A 25,712-nucleotide genomic window follows, 5' to 3' on the forward strand; every position below is an offset into this window, starting at 1 on the left:
TTCAGAAACTGACTTCAAAATCATTATGCTGACAACATTTATCTTTCTTTTTCCTTTCAAGTGTAATTCGTGAAATACTCATTTCTTTCACATACTTCTTTTCTGGTATTTCTAATTTACTATTTCGTTAAACAGCTAGCTGTCTGAGCCCATACAATTTTATGTTTCATTGAAGGGGAACAAGTTATCAACTTTGCATCAACTCCTCTAAAATTGCAAAAGGTTTGCATAACATCAATTTTGTTCAAATTTAGTTCTTTGATTTGGCTGCTTTATTTTGCTTAAATTTCTCCTCTATGTACAGAACAAAGCATGCAGCTCTAATTATGTCTCTCTAGTTTACCAAAATATGTCATTGGTATTAGAGAAAATATTTACTACATAAAAATACTATGAAGAAAAAAAATCAAATTTTAATAAATATCTTCAGTTCTGAATTCTATATACAGATACTTTACATCTACTCCCTGGAATTTCTGGCTTCACTGTAAGTAAACTGATCACTGACATAAATTACTAGCACATTATTGCAGTCAGATGCATTGTGGTTGTGAGCATGTGAATATGAACCATGCGGAAAATAAATATCGCAACCATTGACAAATACTTTCTTGAACCTGCTTCTAGAGCCCTACAGCCCTGCTCTATTGAGTGTTAATCTAGTTTCATGATGCTTTTCTCAGCTACCAACATACAAATGATCTCAGAACATTTTTCATTATTATTACAGTACATTGAGTATACACATTTGTATATGTCAACAATGGGACGATTAAAAACAACACAAGAACAGAGGACAATCAATGGTGTCTATTGAAGCCCTGCTAAAAAGGTTTCTGTTTTGTCTTGCATGGGCTCATTTACTGGTCTCTGTTCCATGACTACAAGTATGCTAAGACACTAATCTTATTCTTCTTTATTTAAAGGATGGAAAGTAATATCTGCAGCTTATCTATGCTTTTTCTCTAATTTAAGTGTCACATTGTTGATCAAACAGAACCACATAACACAACCCTTTGTATTGTCAGTAGCTGCAATTCTAACTTCTTTGTAATATTCTCCTTTGAAAATCAACTCATACAAGGTCAAATAAGGCAATACTCAATGACAGGCACCTAGAACATCCAGAAATGTAATACAGTAAACAATCATTTGAGAACACATCTCTTAAAATAATACTGATTTCTGCAATATACAGTATTTACACAAACAGCTGCAAATTTGCTCATACAATATTTCTAATATAGATAAATAGGAATACAAGTCTAAGAATTCTTTGCTCCAAAACTTTTTGTTAAAGTGTAAACCATTGGCATCTCTTTCTTCTTTTTACTGTAATTTTTTAAAATTAAAAAAGAAATCAGCTGATATGCACAATTGGTTCCAGTCCCTTTCCTGCTTTAGAAAATGACCCACACACCTAGCAACTTACTTTCCTCCAGTCAATAATCTTTGGTGCTTTCTTCCAATGAATTCTGGTAAATGAGTCGAGGCAGAACAAAAGGAGGACGAAAGCAACTAGAAAGTGAACCAGCACTTTTTTTTCTTCCACTCACAGAGAAAATGAGCTGATGATTTACGGAGAGTTCCACTTTAAACAAGCTGTATGCACCATGGAGAGAGGCAGGTCCTCCAGATTTTTCACCGACGTCGAGCCTTATGGCTTCACTTGCTCATCTTTCCGACGTGGATGATCTTAGCGGACGTCTCTTGTCAATAAGCTTTTCATCTTTCTTTGAGGTTCTTGCTTGAGAAGAAGCACCTATGGAACCACTGGCTGCAGGGAAGCGGGCAGCAGCCAGTTGTGGAGATGAGCTGAGGTGGCCACTCTTGGTGGGTGGGGAGGCCGGTCCCAGAGTTGCATTTTCTGCTGGCTGCGCTTGCCTCTGGGATAAGTTAGCACCATTGGATTTACTGTTTGGCCTGAAAGCAGCATGCTCATTTGGACCTGCTATGGAAGAGATTCTGCTCAAAGATTTCTTCTTTTCAGCAGGAGTCTCTGAATAGTACGGAACCAAAGATGTAGGCATCACGACAGATCCGGGGAGGTCACTTGGGTTAAAGATAGCATCATCATGAGTTTCAGCAGCTTCTGAAAGGTACGGCGGTGGCAAGGTGCTACTGCGCTTGCTGCAGGACTCACAACATAACTTGTTATAACCTGGTATGGAGCAGTATCGTGCCAGCACCTCCATTTGACAGAATATGGACTTATCTCCCAAACATGGCTCATCTACAGAGATTCAAAGAAAAACAAAATAAGACATATGTCCAAACATAAACGGTGGACAATATGCATGGAGCTAGAGGGCATTATGCTAAGTGAAATAAGACAGACGGAAAAGGATATATATTGTATGAACTCACTTATATGTGGAATATAAAAAAAAAAAAAAAAAACAGAATCATAGATTCAGAGAACAAAGGAGTGGTTGCTAAGGGAGGGGCAAAATAGGTGAAGGAGATTAAGAGGTATAAACCTCCAATTACAAAATAAATAAGCCATAGCGATGTCCTACAGAGCATAAGGAATATGGCCAGTCATATGGTGATAACTTTGTATGGGGACAGACTTATTGTGGTCCTCATTACATAATGAAATAATACTGTATGCCAACTATGTTTCATTTTAAATATAAAATAAATATAGCTAAAAATAAATAAAAGGAGGAAAAGCATGAAAATCATTTATGAATATAAAAAGATTTAACTAAGATCTAACATTGATGGGTGTTTTCCACATGAGCCTTTGAGTTAAAATATGAATAGTAGAATAAATTTGCTTAAAAAAGTTGTTCTCTCTGTGCAAAGCACTTGAATTGACCAGCACTTTCACATTCCCATCAAGAGTCTTCAGATCGAGGGTATTTTTTTCTTCTTAGGAATGTATTTCTGATTTTAGAAAATAGAATATTGGATTTATCATACTTTTAAGATACAGAGAGGCATCTGTTTTTTTAAATTTTATGATACTTCTGTCTTTATGATAGAGTACTCTTGCCTGGAAAATCCCATGGACAGAGGAGCCTGGTAGGCTGCAGTTCATGGGGTCACTACGAGTCAGACACGACTGAGCGACTTCACTTTGACTTTTCACTTTCATGCACTGGAGAAGGAAATGGCAACCCACTCCAGTGTTCTTGCCTGGAGAATCCCAGGGACGGAGGAGCCTAATGGGCTGCCGTCTATGGGGTCGCACAGAGTCGGACATGACTGAAGCGACTTAGCAGCAGTAGCAGCGGCAGTCTCTATATTAAGCTTAAATTTAAAATAAAAAATACTAAAGATCTGTTGGAACATATTAAATCTTAAAACTATATTACTAAAAGAAAAATCATGATACAGTTTTGATTCAGAGGATATTCTCCAGAGTGAAGCAATGGTTTCATGTTTACCATTGAATGTTCTCAGGTTATTTGTTATTTGAAAGCACAAATCTGGGTAACGTGCCAACTTTCTTATGAATAATACACGGTTAATTTTATCAAATTGACAGTACTTTAAAGAATACTAAGTACCACTTATAAAACACTTGGTAGGTGTGTTTCTACATACTATTTCCATTATTTTAAAATTTTATTAATCATAAGTTGTAAGAATTAGATTTCAAAAAATCCAAACGTTGAGTTCATAAAAAGTCTGTACTTCTTTTTAGCCATTCCAGGACATATTCTATGCAGAGGCCATGTGCATAATCCAACACAGAATACTGATCTCATATCCAAATAATAAATGCAAAGAATTATAAATTGTGGCATTTATGTAATACAATCACAATGACAATGTAATGTTGGGTAATTCTACATTGCTAGGTAAGGAACTTGCTATATAACTTGCCAAAGAAATTGAATCCCTTTTCTTAAAGTTTGAGGGGGGGATTAAAAAAGGAGGGTCAGTTGGCAAGACCAGTAAAGATGAAACCTTATCACCTTTGTTAGAGTTAGAATGTCATGTCCACTTCCTAAACTCTAAGATGACTTGTCTTTGCCTGACATTTACACGCCTATGATACAGTATGATGCATTTGAATATCTCGTGCTAGAAAAGAATTAGGTTGTAATCCTAATTAGGTTGCAAATCCCTGCAAATTAATAGGTTTTATGTCAAGTATCAATCCTTTATTGTATCCAAATTATTTTTTCTATGCTTATGTCTTTCTATGCCTATAATATTTTCTTTTGGATTAAGGAAGAGAATCAAGCACATATCTGCTGACAATTGGGCATATTTGCAGAAATATACAGCTCTACCAGTTATTAAGGTCAATAAAGCTTACTCACAAAGTGTTTAGCCTTCTGACAGTAACAGTTATATAAGAGTAAAATACTACAGTGACAGTAAATTTTACAGCTTCTGAGTAGGTAAATTTGTTATTTTGGCTTTGACTTGTGCTTTGAACTTTCAAATGTACTTTCCAGAGAAAAAATGATTAAGTACATAAGTCCTTTGTCTCCCCCTCATGGTCATACTTGTTCATGCCACCCTACATTAGCAAAGGGAAATATGCAGAGAAATAATTCATAAGGTTACTTTGGAAGATTAGACAGGCAATGGGAGAATAGGAAGGGAGAGAGAGACAGCCATAGAGAGTCAGAAGGGAAGGGACACCGGGAGTTGGGAAAGAAAGAAGGCGGGGAAGACAAGAGATAGGGAAGAGATGGGAAGATGGAGAGACAGACAAGTAGTGGCAGAGACAGGGAGAGGGGAGGAAAGGACAGATAAAAGTGGAGGAGAAAGAAAGACACTTTTAGACACATGTGCCAGAAAGGGAAGGATGAGGGGTATCAGGGAGAAAAAGAGGGAAATGAAGAAAAAGAAGAGTCAGGAAGACACTGGGAGAGAGAGAAGAGGAAAGGGAAAGAAAGAGATGAGGAGCAGGGAGGGAGACTAGGAGAGGAAGAGAGTGAGTGAGAGAGGGAGAGAAGAAAAAGTGAGTGGAAAAAAACGTGTGGTGCACACAGAATGTGAGCGACCCACAAACAGCAGGTGACGGCAAATCAGAAATGGGGAGTGAGACTCACAGAGGAAATGAGAGGAGAGTGAAGTGGAGACACAAAATGAGACAGACAGCACACAGGCAGATGTAGAGAGAGTGACAGAAAAGGAAGAAGAGGAAGACAGAGTTATAGAAGCTGAAACCATCCAATATATGCTATTTATTACAACAGCAAATTGAATTATACAGACATCCCGGACTCATGACAGTTCTACTTTTGATTTATGGATTTCACAATGGCATGAAAGCCATATACATTCAGTAGAAACTGTACTTCAAATTTTGAATTTGGATCTTTTCTGGGTTAGTGATAAGTGGAATGATCCTCTCGTGATGCAGGGCAGCAGCCGCAGCTCCCAGTCAGTCAGGTGATCACCAGGGCAAACAACTTTTAATCACACGGTACCCAGACAACTGTTCATAGGCTTTGGGTTAGATGATTTTGCCCAAGTGTAGGCTAACATAAGTGTTAAGAGCATGTTTAAGGCTAGGGTATGGTGTTCAGTAAGTTGTGCACATGTGATGACATATGCATGCATGCTCAGTCATGTCTGACTCTTTGAGACCCTAGCCCACCAGGCTCCTCTGTCTATGGAATTCTCCAGGCAAGAACACTGGAGTGGGTTGCCATTTCCTCCTTTAGTGAATCTTCCCCACCTAGGGATGGAATCTACATCTCTTGCATTGGCAGGCAGGTTCTTTATCACTGAGCCACTTAGGAAGCCCTGTTCTGTAAGTTAGTTGTATTAAATGCATTTTTGACTGAATGCATTTTCAACTCAGAAAAAGTTTATCAGGATATAACTCTCTTGTAAATTGAGGAAGATCTGCACTTTAAAATAAAGAAAAGAGACTCTGTTTTTGCAATACTGAAGGAATAGGTCAAGTAAATTTTAGCCTAGGTACAAGGTGCCTATTTTGCAAGCACATTTGTTGAATATTTGGGCTTTCCTCATAGATCAATTGGTAAAGAATCACCTGCAATGCAGGAGACCTGGGTTCAATTCCTGGGTTGGGAAGACCCACTGGAGAAGGGATAGGTTACCCACTCCAGTATTCCTGAGCTTCCCTTGTGGCTCAGTTGGTAAAGCATACACCTGCAATGCGGGAGACCTGGGTTCAATCCCTGGGTTGGGAAGATCCCCTGGAGAAGGGAAAGGCTACTCATTCCAGTATTCTGGCCTGGAAAATTCCATGGACTGTATAGTCCAAGGGGTCGCAAAGAGACATGACTGAGTGACTTTCACTTTCATGGATATGGATGCATTTGGAAACGGCTTTGTGAATGACATTTATCATCTGCATGTCTCAACTGAATAATTTTAGTAAAACATTGCATAACATTCTGCATTATTATGCCTTTAACAATAATGTGAAGTTATAAAGAAAATCAGAGAGAAAATAAGCAGCTTCTTCTAGAAACACAGATTGACAGAAACTTCATGTGGGATGATAAGGCCCTCACCCCAGCATTACCGTCGACTGGGACCATGGAGGCTGCAGTGGTGATGGTAACTAAATGGAGGGGATACTGCCTCAGACACCCATCTTAAAGAACTGTATTAGGCTAATATTTCAAATATGTTTTCCTAAAGTTATTTTTCAATAAGTAAATGAAAATTCCAGAGCTTGTCCCCAGAGGAAATTCTCCTTTTTTGAGGCTCAAAAACATGGTCATAGTGCGAGTTTGATGCATGAAGCAGGGTACTAAAAGCCGATGCTCTGGGACAACCTAGAGCAATAGGGGAGGGGAGGGAGGTGGGGAGGGGTTTCAGCATGGGGGGACACATGTACACCTATGGCCGATTCTTGTTCGTGTATGGCAAAAGCCATCACAGTAAAGTAATTGTCCTCCAATTAAAATAAATGAATTAATTAAAAAATCAAAATAAAGAAAAAAGTTAACCATGGTCAGAGCAGTGAAATCAATCAGTGTCACACCTACCATTACAGGGCGGCAGCTGACAAGCTCGGACAGACTCAGGCTTCTCCCCATCGCAGTGGTCACCGGCCCTGCAGAGGACCTGCCTCACCTCTGTTCCCTCACCGCAGGTCACTGAACACTACAGAAACAAGGGCTATGATTGTAGACGTTTTACTCCACCAAGACTGCCTTTCTTCCTTTCCCCATGTACACACTCAGGCACACATATGCACACACAAGCACACATGCATACACAGCTCTGGGGTTCTTTCTCTGCTGCGCAGTGTTACAGTGACTTTGGAGACAGAGAATCCTGTTTATAACCTGGCTCCATCCTTCACCAGCCTGGGAACATTGTTCTTTCTCTGAAAGCCTCACAGAATTGCTGGAGTAAATGAAGCAAAGGAAACAATGTATGTACAGCAGGTAAGTCTGGCACTTGGGAAGCATTTGATGCTGAAGAAGTCATTGTTACAGTGTTAACACTTTCTGCAGGTTCCTAAAACCAGTGGTGGAGTCCATTTTCAGGGAGTGGATCTCAGATTGAGCTTCCCCCTCTCTCACCTTCCTTACAGATGGCAAACTGACTCATGTGCTATGCTGGAACTATTACTACTCTATTCCCACCTATTCATTTATTTAAGGAAGGGGCTAACTGCTCTAAAACTAAGCCCAGAAACAGCCGTGCTATTGATCTAGGTAGGATCTGTAGAGGAAGAAGGCTTCTTCTCGGGCTCTGAAGAGAGTGAAAGGTGAGTTCTTCTAGTCCTGTGCAGATAACTTTCATTGGCTTGTTCCTTCCATCCTGGGTCTGTTCTCCACTTCCTCTTTCATTCTCTATCTGCTTTTTTGAGTCCCTGTCCTCCTAGCCACTCTTCTATGGCCCCATAATTCCTTATTTGGAATCTTTAGAAACATCAAAGATTTGTGGTTAATACACGGACCGAGACACTGATTCAGCCAATCACCAAACAGACGTTATTCAGACAGGCAGCAATTGGGCACTGGGGAAGCGAAGTACTTTTTTTTTTTTTTTGAGAAATGGTTGGACTAGTGCTGAGCACAAGCTCAAAGACAGGAGTTATGATACACTGCCGTGATCAGCAAGCCATTGGTAGGCTTCTGCTTTTGGAATGAAGAAGAAGGACTGCAGAAAAGGCACCCCATGGTATTTTGGACGATGAAGCTGAGCCTTGATGGATGATGGGCAGATAGTCAGATAGACAGAAAGAGAAGGGCAAGCCAGCCAGAAGGCAGGAGGCTCCAACCAGCTGGTCTTTGGAACAGTGAATAGTTTCCTCAGACTGGGACAAAGAGGTGGAATAAAGGAAGACAGATTAAGAAGAGTTATCATGGGATTTATTTATTTATTGTTGGTTGCAATGTATACAAATACCAAATCATTAAGTTGTACACCTGAATCTAAGGTAGTGTTGTATCAATTATACCTCAATTATAACACACACACACACACACACACACACACACACAAAGCAATGCGGTGTCAAACAGGGCAGGACCCTGCATTCAAGGTTAGGGATTTGAAACACATCTAGGAGGACAGTACGGTCAACACTATTAGAAAATCAGTCACCTTTTAGACAACTTTGTATTCCAAAGCATCCAAATGTGGTTTGCCCCCATCAATGAATCTTATATGCAAACACTGTTTTAAAATATCATTTTTTTCTTAATATGCCCAGGTGCTTAGTGATTCCAAACAATGTGACAGTTTCTCCATTCACACAAAGCCCACCTGATACAGAAGTGAAATTAAAATACGTTTCACATGCTTGCACACACATACTCCCCCCCCACCCCCCGGCCCCTCAGAGTTCACACACCTCGTTCCAAGGCCCCGTTTTCCACTGGGCCGGGCAGGGCACTCTGTTGCAGGGCCGGCGGCTCTCAGGCCGGTCGCCCGCGCAGTACTTGCTGTGCACCGAGCGGTTGGTGCCGTCGTGGAGCGGCTGGAGGCAGCGCACCGTGCGCAGCTGGTAGCCGGAAGTGCCGCAGGTTTTGGTGCAGTGCTCCCACTCTTCAGCCGCCCAGCTGCAGGGGTGGGGGTGAGGGGTTAACATTGTCCATGGTAACCCCGGTGCACCGTGCGTCCCTTCCGGCACCGGCACCGGAAGCCTAGGTTTTTCTGCTCTCTGGGTGAGGTACCACCCAGGAGGCAACTTCAGAAATATGGATGCATCAGTCTCAGAACTTTCTAACAAAAATAGATCTGACACTTCTGTTTGTTAGGCCTTGGTATTCTGTCTCCACGGTGACTTTGAAACAACCTTCTCTCTTTCAAAAGGATCATCTACAGAGGGCTTTGGAAACTCATCTTAAGGTTTTCCCCTCAGATTCAGGCATGTTTCAAAACTAGCCCCCACTGGTAAACAGGATGTGGTATACTGATTGCTATTACTCATCAAAAAAAGAAGGAAATAATACCATATACACTATCATGGATGGACCTGGAGATTATCATAGGAAGTGAAGTAAGTCAGAAAAAGACAAATATCATGTGATATCACTTATATGTGGAATCTAAAAATATGATACCAATGAACTTATTTTGCCTCAGGGTGTTAAATATCTCATAGGAAATATAAAAAGGATCCATCTGGTCCCTGCCATGACAAACTGATTTGACTGCTGCTGCTTTTTCATTACTTCATGACTTTACTCATGTTTTAATATTCTGAGATTACTGTTCCATCTCTATGGTTGTTGCTGTGAAGGCTACCTGACATACCCATAATGTTTGAAAAATTTTGTTCTTCATATAGGCCCTTTTTGACCTGATAAAAGTTGTGTGCCTGAGCAGAAACCGCTTCCATGAATATACCTGATAGAAACATTTCCAAGCAGATATTTTTAAAAAGATTTCCTCGGGGACATTCCCAAATTACACATCCAAATTCAATGTCAGTGTCCCAGCACTCTCCAAATTAGCTGTGGATACACTATTACAGACAGTTCTTCATTACATATATCCCAAAGGGTTGTCACCATTGATTACCTCCAGTTAATCAATCTGTCAGAATGTAATGGAAGCATACTATTTGTCCTTTCCAAAGTTACTTTCTCTCTGCATTTTTTAAAATTTCTGTATATATGGAGCTTGTTGTTGTTGCTGTTTAGTCACTAAGTCAGGTCTGACTCTTTCATCACCTCATGGACTGTAGTCCACCAGGTTCCTTTGCCCATGAGATTTCCCAAGCAGGAATACTGGAGTGGGTTGCCAGTTTTTTCTCCAACCTAGGTATTGTGGCTCCTGCATTGGCAGGCAGATTCTTTACCACTGAGCCACCTGGGAAGCCCATATATGCAGCATCAAAATATAAGCAAGTTAAAACCTTGGCCGTTTTTGCTCTTCAGAGTTTAAAATTGCCCTAGTTTGTCAGCTGACAGTAAAAATGAATGGTGGCAACTGAGAAAGTTTACTCAGTTTTGAAGACTTCAATAGTGATTCTCATTTGAAGATAGGTATTACATGAGAGGTATATACTTCATACTTACAGGTACTTTTGGCCACCAGGGAAACCTGGACATATGGTAATTAACTCAGCAGACCCAAGAAGGATAAAGTCAAGTTCCTGGTGGCTCAGATGGTAAAGAATCCACCCGCAATTCGGGAAACCTGGGTTCGATCCCTGGGTTGGGAAAATCCCCTGGAGGAGGGCATGGCAACCCACTCCAGTATTCTTGCCTGGAGAATCCTCATGGACAGAGGAGCCTGGCAGGCTACAGTCCATCGGGTCACAAAGAATCAGACATGACTGAGTGACTAAGCACAGCACACACATACAAACAAATCTATATACAAAACAGAAACAGGTTCACAGACATAGAAAACAAACTTATGGTTACCAAAGGGGAAAGGGAGGTGAGGAGGAATAAACTAAGAGTACGGGATTAAGAGATACAAATTACTATACCTAAAATAGAGAAGCAAAAGGGATTTACTGTGTAGAACAGGGAACTGCAAGGACATCCAACCAGTCTATTCTGAAGGAGATCAGCCCTGGGATTCCTTTGGAAGGAATGATGCTAAAGCTGAAACTCCAGTACTTTGGCCACCTCATGTGAAGAGTTGACTCATTGGAAAAGACTCTGATGCTGGGAGGGATTGGGGGCAGGAGGAGAAGGGGACGACAGAGGATGAGATGGCTGGATGGCATCACTGACTCAATGGACGTGAGTCTGAGTGAACTCTGGGAGTTGGTGATGGACAGGGAGGCCTGGCGTGCTGTGATTCATGGGGTCGTAAAGAGTCGGACACGACTGAGAGACTGAACTGACTGAACTGACTGACAGGGAACTATATTCAATATCTTGTAATAGCCTATAAAGTCAGGTAATCTGAAAAAAAAGGAATCATTTTCTTGCACACCTGAAATTAACACAATATTGTAAATCAACTATACTTCAATAAAGAAGAGAAGCAGAAGTAAAAGCGAGAAGCAGAAATATGGTTAAAAAACACGGGACTAAAGGTTTGTATAGTTCCTATGAAATGATCTGATCACTGTAAGCAGGTACACGTATTAGCTTTGACTAAAAATTAAAACTAAAAAGAGCTAATGACATTTAAATCCCTTTCATTTTTTTCCTTGATATATAAGGATAGGTCAAATAAATGCTTACAGTGGATGTGTGCACTCCTGAATATTGCACATTCTTCTAATAGGTTTTGGCTTTTTGTTGACCTCACAGAAGCTGCGATGAACCATTTTGTTATCACTTTTCCTACGGCATCCGTATTTAGTGTACTGGAAACCTGAGAAGGCAAATATATGTTTGATTTAATCATTTATTCATTCTGTCACCTGTTTGACCATTTATTCATTCATTTCATTCATCAAGTATTTATTGAGCCAGGCACTGTTCTAGGTGGTCTAGTTCCAGAAGCAAATTAAATAATGAAATAAAAATCAACAAAAATCCTTTAATAAGTATTAAATAGCAACTGCATGCTTGTTAATGAACTAGATCCTGAAATACAGTCTAGTAAGATAGTCAGATAGGAAAACTATGTCATACCTAGTGACATAGGCTTCTACAAAGCTATGTCAATAATTGACTGTAGAGGGCGGCAAAGGAACACAGAGGGGACTTTCTCTACCTTAGTTGGAGGAGAGACAGAGAATGTTTACAAGATCAGCACTTCCCTGGGCAGAATCCTCAAGTTCAGACAGCACCAGTAAAGGGCATGGACTTCACTGGTGGCTCAGTGGTAAAGAACCTGCTTGCCCCTGTAGAAGACATGAGTTCGATCCCTGGGTAAGGAAGATCGCCTGGAGTAGGAAATGGCAACCCACTCCAGTATCTGTGTCTGGGTCCCAAAAGAGTTGGACATGACTTAGAGACTGAACAACAACAAAGAGAATGAAGCAGAATAATATTCCAAGCAAATGAAATGACATAGAAAACTGCAGGGCTCTTTGAATGGCTGAAGTATGGGATCCGATCTTAAAAGACCTGTGGGCCAGACAAATGTTTAGACTTTATCCAGGGAGTTATTGAGGGTCTCCACAGGCACCAACTTGGACGTTGAAAAAACATATATATATATATATATATATATATATATATATATATATATAATTTTTTAATTTTGGAAAGTTTCAAATCTAAAAAAGTATAAGGAAAGCACAATGAATATGCCTTACACCTAGATTAACCTTTTGTTACCATGTCAGCATATTTGATATACATATTTTTACATCATATATATTAATTATAACATATAATAAACAAATTATATCAGTAAAGAATCTGCTTGCAATGCAGGAGACCTGGATTTGATTCCTGAGTTGGGAAGATCCTCTGGAGAAAGAAATGGCAGCCCACTTCAATATTCTTGCCTGGAGAATCCCATGGACAGAGGAGCCTGGCAGGCTATAGTCCATGGGATCCCAAGAGTTAGACACGACTTAGCAACTAAACCAGTACCACATATACGTTTACATATAAAATGTTGCTGAACCTTTTGAGAGTAAGTTGCTAACATTCTGATTCTTCACTTCCAAATACCTCATCATATAGCTCATAACAAGCACATTTCCCCACACAACCACAACATACTCTTAAAATCAGAATATTTAACCCAAATATAATACTATTATATAAAGATGATATTCAAAATTTATCAATTGCCCTATAATGTACTCTATAAAAATGTTTCTCCAATCAAAGATCATGCACTGCATTTAGTAGTCATGGAATTAATCAGGAATAGTTTTAATCTCTTTCTGTCTTTTAATATTTTTGAGATGATAAGCCAGTTGTTTTGTAAAATGTCCCACAGTCTGGGTTTATCTGTCTCATAATGGTTCGATTCAGGTTTTCACTTTGGTCAAGAATATTACATAAATTATGTTTTGTCTTCAGGGTAACAAATTGAGAGAATGAAGGATCTGAATCAGGGAATATAGTTCTACTCATTCATTCATTCATTTATTCATCCATTCAAGAAATTACCTAGAAATGAAGAGAAGAAAATCAAATTTAGTTGGCTAGTTAGGAAACTTCTGCAATAATCTTCCCTTTCAAAGTCGAGAAGGAAGCCTGATGAGGGAGGAATAGATCTAGTAGATATTAAAAAGGTGTATCTGAAAGTCTTGTGACCAAGTAGATGTTGACGATGCAGTGATGGTTTAGTCACTAAGTCATATCCAACTCTTGTGACTCCAAGGACTATAACCCGCCAGGCTCCTTTTTCCATAGGACTTTCCAGTCAAGAATACTGGAGTAGATTGCCATTTCCTTTTCCAGGGGATCTTCCTGACCCAGGGATCAAACCTGGGTCTCCTGTACTGCAGGCAGATGCAGTAGATCCAAATTAAATAATCATTTTTGTGGTAGATAGAGTATCATTTTTATTTTATTTAGTTTTTGGCCACACCTGTGGCACACAGTATCTTAGTTCCTTGACCGGGGACTGAACCTGTGCCCTCTGCAGTAGAAGTGCAGTCTTAGCCACTGAACCACTAAGAAAGTACATAAAGTGACATTTTAAATAATTACCTAAAAACATTTTATGTCCTTTCTAGAGAAAAACCTTTAAAAATACACCTTTGAATTTAAAAGTATAAATATTTACCAAGGCAGTCCTTACTATGAATAATTTCTTGTTTTCAACTATTAAGTGTTACTATGATGAGAGAATTCTGTGTAGGCTAGCTCCATTGTGGAGCACTTGTTGTTCCAAACTAGAGGAACGGATAATGGGAGAGACTGAGAAACTTTGAGATGAGCTTAATGGACCTACTCCAGAGAGAGAGCAGACAGGTAGCAGAATGCAGTACAAACAGGCACGAAGAAGCCAGGCTACCTACGGGTTTGTATCTTACAGTGCTGATCTTCCCTGTGTGTCGGTTTCCCCATCAGTATGACAGAGGTTAAAATAGTACCAACCTCTTAGAGCCATTCATCATTAAAGTATAAAACACTTAAAGTAGTATCTGGTACACAGCGCAACTAAGAGCTCTTTCATTATTAATGCTGAAAAGAAATGCATAGGTATGGAAAGTAAGAGTGGAGGAGAAGGAAGGTAAGAACCAAAAGACACTGAGGTTTGGGAGAGTTAGGAAAGAATAAAGTGACTAAGGGTACCACTGCATGGATATAAGACAAGGGGAAAGGGCCAAGGAATTTTAAGGTCTACTATTGATATGAATGGATTCCTATCATTTGTAGATCCTGAGATTTCAGTCAAAATGCTTTAAGTTCTGGTTATGTCTGGTGTTTCTCAGGTTGTATCCTCAGTTAGACACAATCCTTAAGGCAGAAGGAAGAAGATTGGCTTTTATATGAATTACATTTTAGTATAATAAATGTGTTCAATTTGTTACCTCCACCACAGGGTTTGGAACACTGAGACCAGCTCTTCAATGCCCACTCAAAAGTATCTAATTCTTCCTGGATGACATTGTTGCTGTTGATTGTAGGTGCAGAGTCCTCATGGATGATGTACTTATATGTCAGGCTAGAGCGGGTATCGTTCTCCTGAGGTATAATCTAATGTATACATGAAATAGATATGTAAATCGCCTGAGTTTTAATTTGAATGAAAAATTACAAATATTTCAGAATACGTATCTTATTAAAACCGGAAGACTTTCAAGTAGTTTCTAAAAATAGAGTGTTTTTTTCTTTCTATCACTAAAGTACAGGTATGTCTTGATTAAGAAAAAAATGCAAATATATAAAGTATCTTGACATTAAAAAGTTTAAAAAAATACAATAAAATTCAATTTTATTTTAAAATTTAAAAGTCAATTCCTCAAGTTACATAACTCCTGAGTGCACTTAATTGTTACTCTTTACAGTAGACTTTTGTTATGGTGATAAAGATAATAATGTTCCATCCAGAAAATATAGACATCATGAAAAAATATAAAGAAAATAAAAATCATCCATAATGCCACTAAACCAGAGAAAACTAAAGTCACTTTTATTATTTTGGGATAGAACCTCAAGATATTTGCATATGTGTGTGTGTGTGAGTGTGTGTGTATATGTATACATACATACTTTTCTGGTCTTGCTTATTTCACTTGACATGTCACACATTTCCCAAGACAGTAAATATTCTTTGAAAATATAAATATTTTCAAATATATATATATTCATATAAATATAAAATATTTTTTAAATGCCAGCATAGTGTTTACTCGTAGTGCACGTGTGCATGTTCGGTCACTCAGTCGTGTCCAACTCTTTGCAGCCCATGGACTACAAAAGCTCCTCTGTAGAGCCTTTTTGTAGACTGCCAGGCTCCTCTGTCCACGGGATTCTCCAGCAAGAATACTGGAGTGGGTAATCATTTCCTATTCCAGGGGATCTTCCTGACTCACGGGTCTAACCCAGGTCTCCAGCATCCCCCACATTGGCAGGTGGATCCTTAACCACTATTCCACCTGGGCAGCCCATTTAATCCTAGTGTACCTTATTTAATCAGAAAAATTAATATCTATATTTTGATTAAAATTTATCCCCACTTTTGTGATAATTTCTGATTTTCCTTAATGTGGTAAAGGGTACAAACACATTTTTATAGTTCTCAGACCAGTGAATGGCCCTTCAGAATAGTTAAAACAATTATTATTTTCATAATGAGATTATATGAAGGTGCTCCCATTCAGCACAGCATATTAAATCATTTTCCTCTTTGTTAACTGAATGGGCAAAATATTGTTGTTTAAATTGCAATTTATTTGATAAATAGTAAAGACTAATTTTCCTAAGTTTATTAGTCACTTGTATTTTGTCCACCATGCACTGCGTATTCATGTCAGATCCTCTTTATTTTATTGTTATACATATTCTTTGTTTCATGTAATCCAAGCAATAGAAATATTAATCCTTTTATAATAAACTTTGCAAGTATATTCTCAGCTTTTTATGTTATCTTTTCTAGCAAAGCACTCTTTTTTATAAATAGTTTTTTATTGACATTCATGTAGTTCTTACAGGATTGTATCAATTATACATGGCTCCCTGGGGTCACTCTAATATTATTGGCGAAGCCCTGCAAGAAGGCTCCGAGGCCAGACACCTGTGCTGCTAGAGAAGAATGCAATGTAATTACATATGAGTAAAATAGAGCTTCTGATCACCAACTAATTAAACTTAAAATAATCTAAATAAAATTTGACTGATATGTATTTTCCTATAAAATTATTTAACCTATGGAACAGAATGAGAGTCCAGAAATAAGCCCACATAAATTTGGGTAATTAACTTTTGACATAGATGAAAAGGGAACTTAATGGAGACTGGACATTGCTTTCAACAAATGTTGCTGGACACTGCAGTGGCTTAAAAAATGTGTGTGCAGGTCCTTTGACACTTTCTCTCTCTCAAGAAGTGGAGCTTAATTGCTTAATTCTTCTCTCCTTTAGTGGATCCTGGACCAGTGGTTTGCTTCTAGCAAATAGCAGCAGATGTGAAAGGATGCCATTTCTAAGGTTAGGTTAAAAAGATTGACTTCTGTCTTGGTTGCATTCTCACTTTCTGGATCATTTGAATCACTCACTTCTGGAAGACAACTGTCATGTGATAAGGACACTTTAGCATCCTATTTAAGCATCCACGTGAAGAAGCCTGGGAGCAGTCTTCCAAGGGCTTTCAACTCTCATGTGACTGAACCAGGAACTGAGAAGATTCTCTCCAGTGGAGCCCTGAGGTGACTGTAGCCTCAGCTGAGAGCATCCTCATGAGATACCCTGAGCCAGAACTAGTCATGGAAGCTATTCCCAGATTCCTGACCCAGAGAAACTATGAGATAATAATGTTGCTTGTGTTCAGCTACCAAGTTTGGGGTGATCTGTTATGTAAGAATAGATAATGTATGGACATCCATGTACAAAACTAAGACCCTAACATAGACAAAGTGTGTATAAAATTAGCTTAAATGGTTAATAAAATTAAAATGGTTAAATGTAAAACTATAAAAGTTACAATAAAAAGAAGAAAAAGAATTTTGATCCTGGATCAGGAAAAGAAAAAAAAAAACAACCTTATATAATAAGAAAGTCTTGATCCATAAAAGGAAAAATTGATAAACTGGACTTCAATAAAGTTAAAATATTTTTCTTTATGAAAAACACTACTAAGGAAAAGAAACTACATATTAGAAGAGAATATCTAAAAAATCACATTTCATAGAGGATTTATATATTGAGTATATATAAAAACTCTGAAAAGTTAAAAAGAAAAAAGCAACCTACTTTAACAATGGACAAAAGATCTGAATAGACACTTTATCAAAGAGAAATAATTTTCAAATGAAAAAAGATTTGAAATTTAGTGAGATGATTTATTTTAGATTGGTATAATATTTTTATAGGGAATTCAATAAATATTGGTTTGGTATACAGAATCTAACAATATTTTTCAAGTCAAAATGATCGTTTCTGCTTTCATTCATGAGGAAGTAATACAGTTGCCTTCCTGATATTAAAAATAATAAAACTGGATACAATATTTGAGGGAATTTTTTTTCTTGCAATGAATAACATGGCAAAGGATAATGATCTCCATGAGGAGAGTAACATGTTAAGTACTGGCTTCTGGACAGGGCCAGGTCTGGACCCTGGTATGGAGAGCAGGAACCCTAGCCAAGTTAGTGTCTCACTGAGTTGAGGAGGAGGGGGGAGTTTGGGACTTTCAGAGACACGGCACCAAAGAAAGGAGGGCTTCAGAGAGGGTGGTCCAGAAAGCTGCATGGGTTTTCTACACAGAGGACTGGTCTGTGCATGCCCAGGCCAAGAAACCATGCTATCTACCAATGAGTGGCTGCCATGGGGCTGGAAGCAGGACAGAGGTACCTCAGCACAGGCAGGGATGAGGGCCCTAGGTGCTCTCATGGCCTCCCTAACACTTCAGGTATGCAGTTAAGGCACCAGAAAGCCAAGACATAAGAATAAGAACAAAATTGAAATAGATCAACCCTCAGAAAGGAAAACCAAGCCTTCAAGGATCAGTGGAAACTGACAATAAATTAACTGCCAGACAGAATAAAACCCGATGCTTTTAAGGAAGGCAAGGTAAACTAAATGCTTGGCAACTTAACATCTCTAATGCTCAGTGTACAAAAAGTATGCTGCTGCTGCTAAGTCGCTTCAGTCGTGTCTGACTCTGTGCGACCCCATAGACGGCGGCCCACTAGGCTCCCCCGTCCCTGGGATTCTCCAGGCAAGAACACTGGAGTGGGTTGCCATTTTCTTCTCCAATGCATGAAAGGGAAAAGTGAAAGTGAAGTCGCTCAGTCGTGTCCGACTCTTTGTGACCCCATGGTCTGCAGCCTACCAGGCTCCTCCATCCATGGGATTTCCCAGGCAAGAGTACTGGAGTGGGGTGCCATTGCCTTCTCCAACAAAAAGTATAAGAAGTATGAAAATGTGAACTATAATCAAGAAAAAAAAAGAGCCCACAAAATCAGGCAATATGAAGTCTCAGGACTTAGAGGAAAAGTTGGGACATAATGAGTGAAAATATATGGAAATTATAAGAAAAGAAAAAAAAAAGGAAATTCTAGAAAACAAAGTACACTATCTGACATGAAAACTTTACTGTATGGGCTCAGTGGCAGACTGGAGACCACATAAGACAGTCAATGAATTGGAACACAGTTCAATAGAAATTATCGAATCTGAAGAACAGAGAAAAGACAGCAATTACAAAAGGATGAACAAAGTTCACAAGTCTTGTGAACCAACTTCAACTGGTTTAACATACATGTAAATGAGTCCCAGGAATAGAAAGAGATGGGGAAAAATAAACTGGAAGACATACGGAAAATTTACCTTAATTTAGTGAAAAACATCAATCTATAGAGCCAAGATACTTGGTGACCCCCAAGCAGGATACATACAAAGAACATCACATACTAAGCATGCCACAGTCAAACTACAATCCATCCAAGACAAAAAGATAAGGAGAAAATTGTAAAATGCAGCCAGAGAATATTGGCACACTAAACGCACAGCAGCAACCTAAATGAAGCTTACTTCTCATCATAAACAATGGATTCGAGAAGACAAATGTTATATAAATGAGTCAATGATGGCTCCTGTATATTGGCCCCTAGGTCATTTATTTATACACAGCAAATTCAGACCGATTAGCTCAAAAGTCCACTGGCACCAAACTGGGATTTTCACATAGACAATTGTTCAAATATAGCCCAAACAAGTAGATTTCTAACCATCTAGAAGAGAAGGGGGAGACAGAGGATGAGATGGTTGGATGGCTTCATTGACGCAATGGACATGAGTTTGAGCGAACTCCAGGAAATAGTGAAGGACAGGGAAACCTGGTGTTCTGCAGTCCATGCGGTCACAAAGAGTCAGACACGACTGAGCAACTGAAGAACAGAGCCTGTTTACTTTGCATACCCTTATGAAACTGGACCCCAAATCCACTAATTATAAATAAGACTTTGTGGTTATCAGGATCCCAAGATGCTGCTGCTGCCTGTTGAAGCTCTCAAACCCAGAGTCTCCCCACTGTGCTGCTGGGCAATGTCACCTGGACACATAATCCCCTCTCAAGTTTCCCTTCCCCCAAAAGTTCCTTTGCCCTTGTCTTCTTCCTGAAGGTGGCCTCACATGTAAACCTGCTAAGGCATCACCTGAACAATATGTTTGGGTGCCATCTCATGGTCATATCTATTTCCTAGATGAGACCCCAAATGCTTGGACCTCTCTACAATGATAGAAAAATATCTTTAAAGTGCTGAGGAAAAAAACAAACAAGCTAGCCACTTCCAATTTTATATCTAGTGAAGATATCCTTTAAGAATGAGAGTGAAATAAAGATGCTTTCAGAGAATTGAAAGCAGAGAGAGTAACTTGCTAGCATGCATACCCATAGCACAAGAAATGTTAAAGGAAATTCATTATATCAAAGGTAAAGGGTACTAAATGGAAAATCAAATTTACCAGGAAAAATGAAGAGCATCAACAATGTTAAATATGTGAGTAAATATAAAAATCTATTTTTTCTTTTCTTGTCTTTAAAAGATAACTGATTACTAAAATCAAAGATAATAATACTGTATTTAGTTTATAATGTATATATAATAAAATATATGACAAAGTTCCCCAAAGAATAAAGAGGAAGGATAAATGGAATTATTAAAAACAAGCAAGTAAATAAAATTAATTATATTAAATATTTAATTATAAAATTAATTATAATTGAGATAGATTAATTATAAAAATATAAAGTAAACCAACTACACAGTGAGCCTGTAATGCCACATACCAAAACAATAACAGGATCATGTAAAGGTCCATCGGTGTGAAGAGTTTCAATGTCATCTTCAATGTTATAATCCCATTCCACACCAAGATCTATGAAGGTCTTTGACTTGGCTTCCTCCCCTTTGCCATTTAAAATATAGTGGCCTGTAGCCTGATTCTTAATTGCTAAGGAAAGAAAAATGAGTAACCGGCATACATTTTATCTTTTTACAGTTTGAAGATTCACAGTTAAGTCTCTCCTTCTATAAATGAAAGACCATATTTATGAATATCAAAGCAACTAAAATGAGTGTTACTTCTGATAGGACTCACACTTCATTCAGGAGGCATTCAAAATTCTCAAGAAGCCTTCCTAACCAGTTAAAAATAGTGGCAAGATGGTGAGATAGAAAATCAAAATTAGCAAATATTCCCATTCAAAAACACTGGCAAAGCAGTTAACATTTTCTAACTCATTCATCCCATACATTTCCTCAGGAAGCTGGAAATATTTTTAAAACAATGGCTTCTTCTACAACAAGTAATACAAATGACTTATACTAGGACAGCATATAACATAATGCCTTTTTTTAAACTGTGTAGCTCTTTCAAGTTAAGTCAAAATATTAGAGGTACTCAAAATAGTTGAACTAATTTTTAGGCCAACAAGCAATTAGTCCTGACAACTGTAAAATTCTAAGTCACATTACCTATTTAAATGTCAGGAAAAGCTCTTTACTGGTGACAGAAATTGTAATATATTACAGATTTACTATATATTATTAAATAAAATGCTTTCTCTAATGAATAAAAATAACAAATGGGATTTTAAAGTTTGGAGGTACATTGGCATTTAATGATATTAGAAAATAAAATTTCAAAAGTTATTACTATTGCTAAAAATGTGTAGAAAACATGAGTAATTTTAGTTAAATACATTTATTCCTCTTGAGATTTTAAACTAATTTTTCCAAAGATAATAATCTGAATTCCAGAATAAAATATAGGGAATTTCAATTATGGGATAAAGGACTGCAGCTAGACAGTAGAGACTGTTTTGGAATCTAGTAGTAAATATATTTTAAATACTAAGAAAAAATTCCATGAAACACCAAAAAACAATACATTTTGAAGTTACATGTATTTAGAAAAGCAATTTACTACACATTTTCATAGGTTTGACAGACGTGTCAGTTTTAGAAATCTTCTTAGTGATTTAATGGCTCAAGGAATATGTGAAAGCTATGTTTACATTTGTGCATTTACTTTAAATATAAACCCCTCTAGAATGACATTTCTACATGATCCTCTAATGTAGAAAGGAGGAAAAAAATCTTTTGGAAATTATAAATAGGATAATTTGCAGATAATAAACAGAAAGCATGCAGAAAACGAATCTGCATGTGCCAGTCAAACTGGACACATAACAGATATCAGGAAATTTTTACTGGACTAGCACAACCTGGATGTGGTTGCTCTTCAGTCAAAGAACTTAAAATGCACTAAAAGAAGAGGCATACAGGATGGCATCAACCAAAATATCAGAATTAATTTGTCAACAAATATGGCAAATGTTTCTGATATTATTCCTTAATTTAGTGCATTTTATTAATATTTTATTTTTTCTCATCTCCCAATAACAGAATAAAAATGTATAACAAATTCACACTTACCGAATTATTTTTTCCTTCATGTCCTAATGAACCAACCCAGATTTCACCAGAAATTAAAACTCTAGTTGTGAATATTTCTTATGATAAAGAATGAAGAGTTGGGAGAAATGACCAACGAAAACCAGGTAATGATGAATTTATACATAATTTTGAACCTTGCAGACCTATGTGTATACATAGATATAGATACCTATGCGTATACATGGACACAGATACACACATACACATGTATCTCTATCTATGTCTCATTTCTTTGACATTACTACATTTCAGTGCATGTTAAAGCACAGCCAGCAGACAGAAACACTTACCAAGAACATGAGGAGAAGCCTCGTCTTCTTGGATTAACACATGTCTAGCACCAGGGGGTATATCAAACATCTTAAGGTACCCTTTGCATGTGTAGTAAATATTGGAGGAAGCAAAGAAGAAAACAAAAGCAACAACCATGGTTAGTCAGGCATTATGTTCCTACGGCTCCTACGTGCAGAAGAAGGCATCCATAAACCGAAAAAAGCAGTTTCAGAAATTAACTTCAAAGCATTGGCAGATTTTGTGACATCTGGAACAGGATCAGAGGCATATTTTTCTTTATAATTATTAAGTTGACAAAAAATTAATCTTGTTTCTAACCCACTAGTCACTTATTTTGTATTGACCTACAAATTGTGGCAACAATAATTCAGGCAAATATACTACTATACTCTCCTGTGTCCCTCCATGCAACCTTAGTTTTTTAAATCATCCTTTTGAATAGGGGCTCATTTATAGTGTGATTAGTTGGTGAATTTCTTGAGATATTTTACTGGTCTATATATTATTTTAAAAGTCTAAGTGGCAAGTATAGACAGCTAAACTTCTAATTAATGAAATAGCTTCAGATTTAAAAGCCTGCTCTATTCTAAAGAAATTATAAAAGAAAAACCTGTGAGTAGTTTTCATTTATATTGTGATTAGAAACTACTTTTAAGGCTTTACACAGTTATAAATGGCAATATTGTAAAATATATTTTGTAGATTGGCTGGAAAACATCTGCAAGTTATGTCATGCAGTGCCTTTACATTGCGGAGAAGGGAATGGCACCCCACTCCAGTACTCTTGCCTGGAAAATCCCATGGATGGAGGAGCCTGGTGGGCTGCAGTCCATGGGGTCGCTAGAGTCGGACAGGACTGAGCGACTTCACTTTCACTTTTCACTTTCATGCATTGGAGAAGGAAATGGCAACCCACTCCAGTGTTCTTGCCTGGAGAATCCCAGGGACGGGAAGCCTGGTGGGCTGCCATCTACGGGGTCGCACAGAGTCTGACACAACTGAAGAGACTTAGCAGTAGCAGCAGCAGCCTTTATACTGACCCTAAGTTCAATTTTCTAATTGAGAAACTGCAAACCAAAATGCTTAATAGGTTGTCTTAGGTTTTAAGGTCCTATTGTCCTGTATCACATGTCCTAAAAATTATCTTAACTGAATTGAAAAATTATCTTAAGGTCATTTAGAATTAAGGTCCTAACTATAAATTAACAACAGTCAGGGGAAATAGAGAAATCAAAATACCTGTGGCGGATTCATTTTGATATTTGGCAAAACTAATACAGTTATGTAAAGTTTAAAAATAAAATAAAATTAAAAAAAAATGTTTCTTCTCGTTTCCATCAAAAATGAATATAGGAAGATTATGCAACTTATACCTTCATTACATTATGAAACCTATGACTCATACATTATAAGTATTGACAGAAATCCAGTTATAAATACAAAATTGCTGGTGGAGTCAGAAAGAAATCTGTTTTTTGGTCATTTCTATATGGACGATGATTACCTATAGGTAGATTTACCTGACTTTTTAAATAATATTTATTAGTATCTTAACTAAGTGGAGTGGTCCTTTTGGGGTCAGGGTTTTCAGCACCTGAGCCTGGGTGATAATCAGTACATGAAACGTACCATGTTTGCCTGAGTATCAGCAGCTGGAAGTAATGTGGTTAAGATACCAGGTAGCAAAACAGCTTGATGCCATTTATGGATGCCCATCTTTCTGCAGTTTGCTACAACTTACCCAATACATTTTTAGCTTCCCTTGTTTCAGCAAGAGAAACACTACGAGCTCCTTTGGGTAAAGTGAAGGCTCCTCTTGTCTTCCCTTAAATAGAATGTCTTTAATTAGTAGAGAGTTCGTTTATCCAAGTCTTGCTGTTTCATTGACTATACTATAAGCTTTGTATAATTTTATTAGGTAACATATAAAATATGTTTCATAATCATATATATTGAAGTCAAAATGCATTTATAATAGTTAGCTAATGCCAATAAACTGTTAATAGCCAATGAAAGTAAGACTAAGCATGAACGAGAAATGATATAGGTGATTTGAAGTCGAATACTTGCAGATTTCATTTTCCAGCAACTTGAGTTCTTTATGGCATCTCTTGCTTAAATTTTTCCCTGTTGGAAAAGGTTAATTAGTCTATTGAATAACTATGATGATAATATTAGTGCAAAAAAATGGATGTTAGATTATCTTGGAACAGTCTGAAAGCTTTCCTCTCTTCTTCTGAACTTAATTTGGAGGTTTAGCATAATTTTTGAGGTATCTGAAAAAAAAAGTATTACTACCTTTTATTACAAATAATATAGAGTGGATAGCAATGGTAAAAAACATTTTGTTTACATTTATTCACTCTGGAAATAAGAAAAATTAATTATTTAACACCTAAATGAACAATTCATAATTGCAATAAAGCATAGTAAATTATTTCACATTAAGATGGAGAAAATCATGTTACTCTACTAAATGCATATAATTTATGTACATAATTCTAATTTTGTTTGCTTTATTAAAATAATGCCATCAGCCAGAAATGGCAATATTTGCTTTACAATTTTCAAAGTACAAACTATAGTAAATTATCACAGAGGAATAGCAAAGATATCAGTAACTAGAGTAGGGAATACCTAAGGAAAACACATTAGAATATAGTCACCTACTTCTGCCTAAATACATCACCTACTTCTGTTTTAAATATATCAAAGAGCAAAGCTGATATGTGTGGAAATGGCTTGAGGTGGGTGACTGGGGGATAATGGGAACAAAAAGAACTAAGAGAATTATTCCATTTGGATAAAGACTAGTTTTTTTTTTTTTTAATATATATAGTTTCTTATTTTTCTAAAAGGAAAAATTACCGCAATGACAATGTGCTCAATGTGAACCAAATCTTTGTCTTTGTTTTATCTTGTTTTTTATTATTCTGTAAGAGACTATATCTTGGATGTAAGAGAAGATTTTAAGGGAAGCCTCACATTAAATTAATCTTTAAATGTTGAATTCTTACAAACTTTTGTTCAATAAATGTTTGTTGAATAACTGA

General features: G+C 37.5%; 1 protein-coding gene across 1 annotated transcript in view; it reads right to left on the reverse strand.

Moving 5' to 3' along the window:
- Positions 1-1,673: 1,673 nt before the first annotated feature.
- Positions 1,674-25,712, reverse strand: part of ADAMTS3 (ADAM metallopeptidase with thrombospondin type 1 motif 3) — a 278,590-nt gene continuing 254,551 nt past the window's right edge. Inside the window, exons 16-22 of the mRNA XM_055588775.1 lie at positions 22,656-22,736; positions 20,694-20,857; positions 14,774-14,939; positions 11,565-11,697; positions 8,765-8,972; positions 6,942-7,059; positions 1,674-2,233 (exon numbers count right to left, since the gene is read on the reverse strand). Of these exons, the coding sequence (XP_055444750.1) occupies positions 1,674-2,233; positions 6,942-7,059; positions 8,765-8,972; positions 11,565-11,697; positions 14,774-14,939; positions 20,694-20,857; positions 22,656-22,736 (1,430 nt within the window). The remainder of the gene's footprint in view (positions 2,234-6,941; positions 7,060-8,764; positions 8,973-11,564; positions 11,698-14,773; positions 14,940-20,693; positions 20,858-22,655; positions 22,737-25,712) is intronic.

Source organism: Bubalus kerabau, chromosome 7, assembly GCF_029407905.1.
Source record: "Bubalus kerabau isolate K-KA32 ecotype Philippines breed swamp buffalo chromosome 7, PCC_UOA_SB_1v2, whole genome shotgun sequence".
NCBI classification, from domain to species: Eukaryota; Metazoa; Chordata; class Mammalia; order Artiodactyla; family Bovidae; genus Bubalus; species Bubalus kerabau.